General features: G+C 39.4%; 2 protein-coding genes across 2 annotated transcripts; both read right to left on the bottom strand.

The window, feature by feature from the left end:
- Positions 1-3,701: 3,701 nt before the first annotated feature.
- On the bottom strand, positions 3,702-5,626 carry LOC108574676. Its single transcript, XM_017937301.1, has 4 exons — positions 5,290-5,626; positions 4,403-4,584; positions 4,169-4,329; positions 3,702-4,037 (listed from the first exon to the last, which is right to left on the bottom strand). Exons 1-4 carry the CDS (start codon positions 5,483-5,485, stop codon positions 3,836-3,838), a joined length of 741 nt encoding a protein of 246 aa, XP_017792790.1. The 5' UTR covers positions 5,486-5,626; the 3' UTR covers positions 3,702-3,835.
- A 1,242-nt stretch (positions 5,627-6,868) lies between these two features.
- Positions 6,869-9,274, bottom strand: LOC108574687 (guanine nucleotide-binding protein-like 3 homolog). Its single transcript, XM_017937312.1, has 8 exons — positions 9,150-9,274; positions 8,935-9,042; positions 8,472-8,851; positions 8,025-8,412; positions 7,591-7,942; positions 7,304-7,526; positions 7,049-7,223; positions 6,869-6,972 (listed from the first exon to the last, which is right to left on the bottom strand). Exons 1-8 carry the CDS (start codon positions 9,166-9,168, stop codon positions 6,869-6,871), a joined length of 1,749 nt encoding a protein of 582 aa, XP_017792801.1. The 5' UTR covers positions 9,169-9,274.
- Positions 9,275-10,015: the final 741 nt, after the last annotated feature.

The following is a 10,015-nucleotide window of genomic DNA, read 5'->3' on the forward strand; positions in this document are numbered from 1 at the left end:
AAATAAAACGCACGGATTAAAAATTCCGTGGAAATTTGAACAGGTTTCCACTGTGTCTCGAAACATTCGCGTTAATACCGAGCAACGATTCTCTTTCGGTGTCCAGTTTCCACGAGAAATTATCGACAAAACTAAATGTTCGAACCTGCATCACAGCGACCACACCTTGCCTAGATGAAAATTGACGTTAGTGTTGTGTAGACACTATCTATCAGTCTAAATCGCGCCTTAGATTTAAGCATTACCCGATAACCAATGACTTCATCCTTTCCTTACCACTCATCCTCGAACCTCGACTGACTAACTCTGTCTCACCCTCGGTATACCTAAACCCCTACGAATCCTAACTCCCACTCCTCAAGATACGATCATGTACATATGTATTAAGTCCTTCCTCAAAATCCTTAAATTTTTAGTGCTTCTTATTGAGGACCTTTAATTTGCGAATAAAGATTGACTCAATCGACTGCAGAGAAAAAAAACGTTTATTGATATAAATGTAATACACAACAGCGGAGGCGAAAACCCGAGTGAAAAGCAGGTACAGTAAATTCTCTACAAGTGTCAGTCAGTTTGGATTCTACAAGTGTCAGTATAGATGGTCCTACGCCTAGGCTGCGTCATTGCTGCGCCCATGTTATCTCGCTCGCTGTCAGTCAAGCGTGTAACGCTGCACCACTCGGTTTCTTTTACGAGATTTCACGGTTCGACAATTCATGATAGAAAAATATAATTTCTTTAATTTCTGTCTTTCCATTTATTTCGTTCCATTAACAGTGCCGTGAGATTTTTCTGATGAAAATGATATCAAACACGATATAATTTGAACATTCACTGTCATTTTCATCAGAAAACTTTCATCAATATGTTAAGAAAAATTTCGGGATAAAAAAACGTAAAATTTAAAAAGTTGGTATTTAAGTCGCTTGGTTGCCTCGACTCACGTTTCATCCTTATCTTTTATTCGCTGTCCTTGTCTACGTTTGGCAAACTACAAAGGCGAGCGCAAGGCTCGGAAACGTAGTCCCTGACTCTACAAGTGTCAGGTTTAGGTTCCTTGCGGACGGACATTTGTGGAGAATTTACTGTACTCAGTTCGGGGTTGTCGCACGACTACTTAAAATGCGGAAGAACATTTGTTATATACTCGGCATCGCCCCACGGTCAACGGACCTATGGCTTTTATGGCCCGGTCTGGGCCTACGTTGAGCAGAGAAACTCGCAGTAGGAAAAGTAAAAATTCAAAATATAATCTATTCTCAATACTTCTACCATTACGCGCGCAATTCTGTAAGACTACTGTTTAATCCGCTGATAATACTGTGGCGGGTACGCCACTGCCAACAAGCCCTTACCAAACCTTGTTCCATTCTTCTTTCCCATTTCCAACTCTTTCAAGTTTTTAGTTTCTCTCGTCTCTCCCCGGGTTAAGATTCTCGCCTTCGTCCTCGAGTAGCCTAAGAAGCGCACATGTGCCACCCAGGTTTGCACGAGGACGAACGGCCCTGTTTTCTACAAATTTTCTTCCTCTACTCCTGCCTTTCTGTCCTACCAATGTAAAAACCCAGCACACCTACACCCCGGTTCAGTTTTTCTTCTGCCCATAGTCGAGACGTACCCGCCGAACCTCCGCCACAGAGTCCGTTACACGCGTGAAACAATTGTACTCTCCCGGCGGATTGTACACCTACCATCGTCACGATCGCTCTCAATAAATCGAGGGGTGAAAACAGCGAAACGGCGTTCCTTCACCCACCTCAATACCCTACTTTGCTAACGCGTCTCCATTCCGTGATATTTCTACGATTCACTTAATCAACGACCAGTACGCGGAACACAACATTAAAGAACTCGTGTCCTTTACTCCCACATCGCTACACAAGCTATCAAAATTATTAACTGCCCTGCAGCAGCTGTATCTGGGGATGCATTCGGCGCGATTCAAAGGAGAAACGTGGGTGGGAAAAATGCATCGCGAAAGATCGCTGTACACACATCATGAAGACTGAAGAAAGAAACACTAGATAGAGAAAATTACTATCCTCCAGGCATAAATGATCGCAATGGACGTCCGTCGAGCTTGGAATAATTGTGGATCCGTTAATAAGCGTGCGTCGAATTACGCGAGACTGAAGAAAGAAACACTAGATAGAGGAAATTACTATCCTCCAGGCATAAATGATCACAATGGACGTCCGTCGAGCTTGGAATAATTGTGGATCCGTTAATAAGCGTGCGTCGAATTACGCATTTCACCGACAGGCGCGCGTCATCCGAATTGCGTAACACGTATGCCGAATGCATTCTATTGGGTTGGCAACTAAATGAATGCGGATTTTGTCGATAGATGGTTTTAGCACATTCTTTTGTTTTGTCAACGTGTTCAAAGCACCTAACCTATATTGTTTTCTTGTTGTTTGGACTTCCACCTTTAATTAGTAAGAAAATTGTATCGATTAGTTATTTAGTTTCGTTTTCATCCTAATTTAAATATGGAAGAACAAAACGCGCATTTCAGACATATTTTATTGTATTATTTCCGAAAAGGCAGGAACGCATCGCAAGCATACAAGAAGTTATGTGCCGTATATGGGAATGAAGCCTTGAAAGAAAGGCAGTGTCAAAATTGGTTTGCCATTTTTTTTTTTTACGTTCAACAACTCACCAAACTGAGCGATGCAGTTCAAGAAAAGCGGCCAGAATTGGCAAATCGCAAGGGTATTGTTTTCCAACATGATAATGCAAAGCCCCACACATCTTTGGTCACTCGCCAAAAATTATTGGAGCTAGGTTGGGATGTGTTGTTACATCCACCATATAGCCCTGACCTTGCGCCTTCAGATTTCCATTTATTTCGTTCCATGCAGAACTCCTTAAATGGTCAAATTTTTAATGACGCTGACGATGTAAAATCTCATTTAATTCAGTTTCTTGCTGGGAAAAATCAGAAGTTTTATGACACTGCCTGAAAGATGGCGAAAGGTCATCGACAAAAACGGACAATACCTAATTTAATAAAGTTATATTTTCAAGTAAAAATTTTGAATTTTCCTTCTTATTTAAAATCCGCAATCACTCAATTGCCAACCCAATAGTATCGTCGTTTATCAGAACAAGCCAGGAAGTCCGTTCACCCGTATTTCGGGCTGCACGCGGTGATAAAACAGTTAGCCGACGCGAAATTATTGAAATTCATACCACGCTGCATCTGCCGCAAGCTCTGCCATCGAACAAAGGACATTTTATCAACCTCGTTCAACCACGCATTTTTGATCATGCTCGCGCGTGTTTTCGCGCTGCTTTGAAACAAAGCCACTCAAAAGTTTAACGATGTTCTCCCAACTTTCTTCAATTTAGCGCACCGTATCTCCGCGTTTCATTATATCTGCCTTTCGACGTGGTATAATTGTCTATTCTTTCCTATTTTTTTCTATTGTCTTCATATCGAACTACCGAAGAGTACTCTAGCGGCGAGCAGGCTCGCAAAGAGGAAGTGGAAAATTGCGTTCGTTTTCACAGAGGGAGACGTTCAAGTATAGAGCGAGTGCGAATGTTGTCCGTCCACGCAAATTGAGGCCATTTGTTTCATTGTCAGATAATTTGCTCGTCTTGTTTCTCTTCTGTGCTCGGAAGCGAAGTTTCCACTCGACATTTTTCGTCAATGGAAGCATAGGATCGCGTGATTCTCGTGAAAAAAAAATGCTTCTACACATGTTACCGAGGAAATAACGCCTCTAAATTCCTAACAGAAACTATACGTTTCCTTCTTCTCTCGACGTCGCTAAAGTAATTTTGCTAACAATACGCAGCTCGATTTAGGTCGTTTTAGTTCACGTTAATCGAGCCTCCTAGCCATTATTTTCAAAGATTTCGACTCGATCCCGGGAAAATACGGGCTTCCGTCTTCGTGCACCATGTCTTCGTAATTCTCTTCAACCAGAGTCTCGAAGCCGCATCGTTCGGCCAATTTTTGAGAAATTGGAGATGTGAATCCTGTGGATGTTACTGCAATGTTGTACTCGCGACCTATGTCCACCCTGCGACAAGAGTTATCCACGTTTCACACCGAAAACGAGCGAATCTGGAGCGAATATGGATGGCAAGAACGAGAAGAGCAGGAAACATACGAGAACTTATGAAAGGATTATCGAAATATGGTCTAGTGTACCTGGTATTTAAAAGATAAGCGCCTAGAGCAGCTCCTCGATAAGACGGATGCACAGATAGACCATAAGCGTTCATGTATTTATTCACTCCGTACTTATCGAACACGTTCGCCTTTTTACACAAATTTGTCAGAACTTCCATCAGAATTCTGCCCTGTTTCGACTGAAAATCGTTGGAAATTTGCATTGTGCGTGCCGTAACAATTGGAAAACTGAGAAACGAGTGAAAAGATTACCTTGACCGTGTTAGGATCCGTTTCTTTACCCTCGAAAGTCAACGTGAGGACGTTGACTCCAGCTAGAATCGGTTTGCCACCGTTTGGATGATCCGTGAACGCCGCCACGGCTAAACCGTCCTTCAAACACTCCCTCCAAAGCTGCCTGAACCCATCCACGTACTCCGGATCGTTTTGTCCATCTGAAAAAAGCAAGAACGCTAGGATTTTTGCTGGTTCGATGGTTCGATTGAAAGTGCCTGCATAGTTTCGTCGCATCATTGCGCTCGTTCACGTGTTTTTCGACGTGTTTCTATCGTTAGACGGTAATCGCGTGCTCTCCACTCGTGTGTGCTTCCAGTGTGAAAAGATTAACGTTATCTGATAATTAACAGCGGGAGCTGTTGGCGGTTGTATCGTCGAAGCTCTCCACTGGAGGAAGATGTGAAATGCGGCGAAATAAAAGAGAAATACTAGAGCTGGGATGAAAGGGTTTCGCGCGCATTAATGGACGGCGACGTAACTTTTACGACGAACGCGAGCTGTTTTCGACGCTGCTATTTTGCACTCGGTTTCCCCCGCATCTCTGAACCCCCTTCGAAATAAACTTCACGGTCCTCTTTGTGGCGGGAAGAAAAATACGAGCGAGGAATTTTAAACGTTTGATAATTTAAAGAAAAAAAGAAGAAAGTATTCCGAACAAAAGGGTTAATTTTTTGTTTTGCATGTGTATCAGATAAGCTCGTGGCACATGCTATTATGTAGTCAATGTATCAGAATTATCTGACGTTTCGACGATAATCGTTTTTGTGTTTCGATGCATTAGCTCGTTTGTTACTTCTCCTCGTCGTTATTGACGTTAAAAGTAACGACAAACATTAGGGAATATAGTCTGAAAAATAGCTTACTTATGCATTTGCACATTGGCTCGTCGGCTATGAAATAGGTACACATGTGTTCCACCACTTCCTCGTACCTGTCCTCAGGTATCTCTTGAATCGTGAATTTGATCGGTTTCTCCTCGTTCTTTTTCTTCAACTCGACAACCTTCCATACTTTCGGCGGTCCTGATCGTTTCGTCGGTAACTTGCACACTTGACTCATTCTCTCGATTTTCGCGGAAAAATTGACGTGTCAGGAAAAATTGCAACGATCAAAGAGTTGATTGCACAGAGAGAAGATAGCACTCGGAGATAGCTATTAACGACCACTTCGCGCTATTACTGTTACTATGTCAAACTCTTCCAACTGAATGACCGATGATGGATTGTGTAACGCTACAGTTGTCTGTTATCATGCACGGTGGTTGTCATTCTGCTACGAACTACGACGGTGACCGTCCGCAAAGGATCTCTCCTACGTTCCTAGTACCCTCCAAGATTTTCTGTCAACGTCGATATTTCCCTTCGCATTCAAGAGAACTTCCCATTAAAAGAGGAGTATAAAAGGAGGTGCATGCGGTTTATCGGACAGTAGGACGAACAGCTTTGCATTGAGAACAACTCAGTGCTGGTAAAAGTTCTTGAAAAAATGAAGTGACCTGAAGATAACTAATAGATATTCGATTATAGAAAATTGTGCATTTGTGCACGCATTTGAAGTTTGGAAAAGTGTCATCGTCCTTGACAAAATATTACTCTAATCTTGATAATCTTATATTTGTACAATGGCTTTTTCTACGCGGATATCGTATCTAACGATGGCGCAGGAGAATATAGTATTTTTTCGCGATAAGAAATTGTGAAGTTTCTCTGCGCTATTTTTTTCTTGTCGTAACGTTCGCACGATAAATTAGAATAAATAATTCAACGTGTACGTTTCATCGAATTAATTCTATTGCGACTTTCTCACGGTTGATTCACCGTGCTAACAAGTGCGTTTGTCGGCGTTGAAACGCACTCGCAAAAATACTTCCACGGTTGACAAAATAAATTTTGTTTGGTATTTTTTTTTTTCGCGTGTCATCTGTAGGTGCTCGTTAGCCGCTGTTTCATAGGAAACTGACTGTGTCATCCGGAGTAGAAACGAATAAATTATCTTCGTTACAGTTGCTTATCACTGAATGAACACGCAACATTTTTTATATTTCTTGTGTTTAAAGTTGGTGTGGGAAAAAAATTTGCGAAATTCGTCGCGTCCTGGCTTTAATATTTCAGCGACGTCGATCGTAATTCTGGTTCTCTTGGAACTTCCGTTCTATAATTATCGTAATTCCATTTTAACCAGTCACTATTGTTTGCTTCGGTGACGCTCATTTTTTCGCTCATCGTTTGATAGCATTTGCACAACGCGAAGAATAATCGCGAAATGAGGAAAGATATCAAGCCTATATTAAGAATTTACGCGATTCGAAATAATTCACGTGAAAACAAAACTATTGTTAGGAAAACGGTATATTTTATTATCTCATTCGTTAGATACATTTTAGATACAAATGTTTACACAGGTACAGATCGACTTTTATTTATATCAAATGAACAGGTCCGTTTACACTGTATCTTTTTCTACGAAATCTGTATTAAAGTCATAATCATCGGTAGCCTTGATGTTGAATCCTCCCAGTTGATCCGCCAACTTACAAGCTGCTTTTTCTGTGAAATTAGAATGGTGGAATATGGGAATAAAATTTTGTGGGAAAAGATAATTTTTTTAAAAAGATATTGTTACCTTGTCTAACACGATTCTTCTTCTCTTTTTTAAACAGCATTTTATTAAGTTTATTTATTTTCTGATTACCCTCGATTTCAGAAAGTGGATCCACTTTCTTTTTCCTTGTCTCGTCCGACTTCTTTTTTGCGTTTTCCACTTTTTTCTTCAACTTGTTCTGTACTTTAATTACTTGCTGTAAAATAATATTTCCACGTATAATTGTTATGTTATGAAAAAAAAACTGATTGCACGTACGTATACAAGTTGACTTACCGCTTCCTTCTGCAATTCAACCTCCATAGCCGAGACAACTGGACCAGAACTTTCGATTGAAAATGGTTCGGTAACTCTCTTCGCGACATTTTCTTTTTCGAAAGTATCGAGCATCATTTTTTCTTGTTCGGCAAGACTTTCAATGTCGAATTCCTTACTCATTTGGCTTACAATTTCTGCGGATACGTGACAATCTGGTTGCTCCGGAGGAACGGTATAATACCTGTGAGACAAAAATAGATCTTTAGATCGCTGATAGATTGTAACATTCGACGCTTCGTAGTTACCTGATTTTTCCAGAATTCCAATCTTCCAAAACACTGCGAGCTGCTGTCAACGTATCGGGTACACCCATTTTTTTAAATTTCCCCATTCTAATAGCTTTATAGGCAAAGAATTCCTCCGGTGTTGAAAAGTCTTCTATGGCATACATTTCCCTTAATATTTCCTTGGAAACTCTCTTTATAACAGCAGTTGCTGGCGTGAATGGATCTCTCAAAGACTGAATTTTTATTGCATTTTTTAAAGCTATCGAAGATTCATTGGCGTTTTCTTCAGAACTAGCAAAAACGATTCCTGGAGAGTCTAGTAATTTTATTTTAGAATCCAATTGCACTGCTTGCATAGTTCTTGTAACTCCTGAAACACAGAAATTATACGATGCAAAAGAAAAAAAAACATCGGTAAATCTACTAATATAAAGTACTATTTTATAACATACCCGGAATACTTCCCACGCTACATACTTTACTACGAGCTAAAGAATTAATAACGCTAGATTTGCCAACATTTGGCAATCCAACAACTCCCACCCTAATACTAGTTTTTTTATTTCCAATATTTCTGCAATAATTTCCAAGTAGCGATAACAATAGTTCGGCACCGTAACAAATACGACTTCGTATCATATCTTCTTTCCTCCTTCCTAATTTCTTTCTACCCAATCTGCAAACTTGAGCTTGCGTGGAAGCTTTAAATGGAACAGCTGGTAAACTACCACGTATGTACTTTAACCACTGATCTAAATTTTCTCTGGGTACTAAATCTGCCTTGTTCAAAACAATGACCAATTTCTTATTTCCTTTTGCAGACTGTACAGCTTCTTCAACCTATGATTTAATTAAATCATTTAATATGTTCCTGTTAACTCAAATATAATTGATCATACCTCTTTACATCTAGTTCCCAAAGGATCCCTAGCATCAACAACTTCAAGAATAACATCAGCTGCATCCAACACATTTTTGAATTCTTTGTAGTAAGCTTTCAATGAATTTTCTTTCTTATTCATAGCCTCCCTTATCCTCTCATGTACCGTATCAACTTCCATTCCTTGATGTGCTGCTTGTTTGAGCTCTGCAGTTGAAACTAATCCCTGAAGACCTGTCTTAGCAAGTTCTTCTTTCTTCTGTTCGCGTGAAGCTTCGCGCGCAGCTGCGCGTCTCTTGAGTTTCTCTTCCTCATTTTGCTTTTTCATGGCCTCTACTTCCTTCAAAATATCTTCTTTAAAAGGGCATTGATTTGGAACTTCGATCACTTTTTGTTTTTCTACAAAATGAAATCAGACGATTGATATATCTTCGAGGTAACGATAAATTTATAGGTTAGGTTCGGTTAGGTACAATATTTACTTTTATGCATCTGTTTTTTAGCTACTTTTCTTATTTTTCGATTGTGTTCTCGGACTTTTTTCTCAATTTTATACCTCTTACTAGCCGGCATGCGCTTGCTCGGTTTTTCTGTAACAAATAAAATATTCATAAAACCAATTCAGAAAAAACATAACCTAAAAACGTAACATGGGTTACACATAAAACGTATTAAGATAATCCTACTTTTAACTTACTTAAGCAAAACTTCGCCATTGTTTTTAATTTTTTATTCTAATTATTAACACTTGTCTATATAATAAAGTTAAACAGATTATTAGATAAGTGGAGTACACTTTAAAATATCACATGCACACACTGTACCCACAATGAAAGAAAAGGTTAAGATCCAGTGTGGCCAACATGAAAATCCGTAAACCATATCGAATGCAGTGCGTGTAGAAAATTAGAACTGTTTAATTTATTTTTGTAAAAACACGAATCCCGATATTTCTTCAGGATTGCAATTATTATTAAACAGTTTTAATTTGTTAAGAGCAAGCGATGTGAGAAATTTTGTATCGAATCGTTGACGAATGTAATAGGAACAAAAAAATAAAATAGTCAAAGTCGAAATTCAAAATATTTATTCGTAAGAATTTGATTATCGCGAGTATCAGGAGTGACGAATGAGATGGAAACTAACGGCGTCGTTGACACGAGTAAAATGGTATGTAGAAATTTAAGTATCTTTATGAGAAACTGAAAATTGTTGAAAGACAGTGAAAGGTGTGCTTGTATGCATATGAGAATTCTCACACTTTCATTCCGGCTCGCAAAAAGTGGTTGTTTAACGGCGTAGAGACGAGATCGCGATGGTAAGGTCGGAATGGAAATTCTCATAAATTATTTCGTGCCGTGAAATCGTTGTTTCGTACATTTTCATTGAACAAGTGATACAATTTCTCTATTCTTATTCTCACGGTGTTACTTTCATAATAACAACGCCGTTCTTACACCAAACTAAACGAAATGCCATTGAGATATTTTGGCGGGAAATGATATTCTTGTTTCCATGGTAATAAAAAATATCCATCTTTCGAGCAAAACAAACTTATATCGC

This window comes from Habropoda laboriosa, unplaced genomic scaffold (assembly GCF_001263275.1).
Source record: "Habropoda laboriosa isolate 0110345459 unplaced genomic scaffold, ASM126327v1 scaffold203, whole genome shotgun sequence".
Classification (NCBI taxonomy): domain Eukaryota; kingdom Metazoa; phylum Arthropoda; class Insecta; order Hymenoptera; family Apidae; genus Habropoda; species Habropoda laboriosa.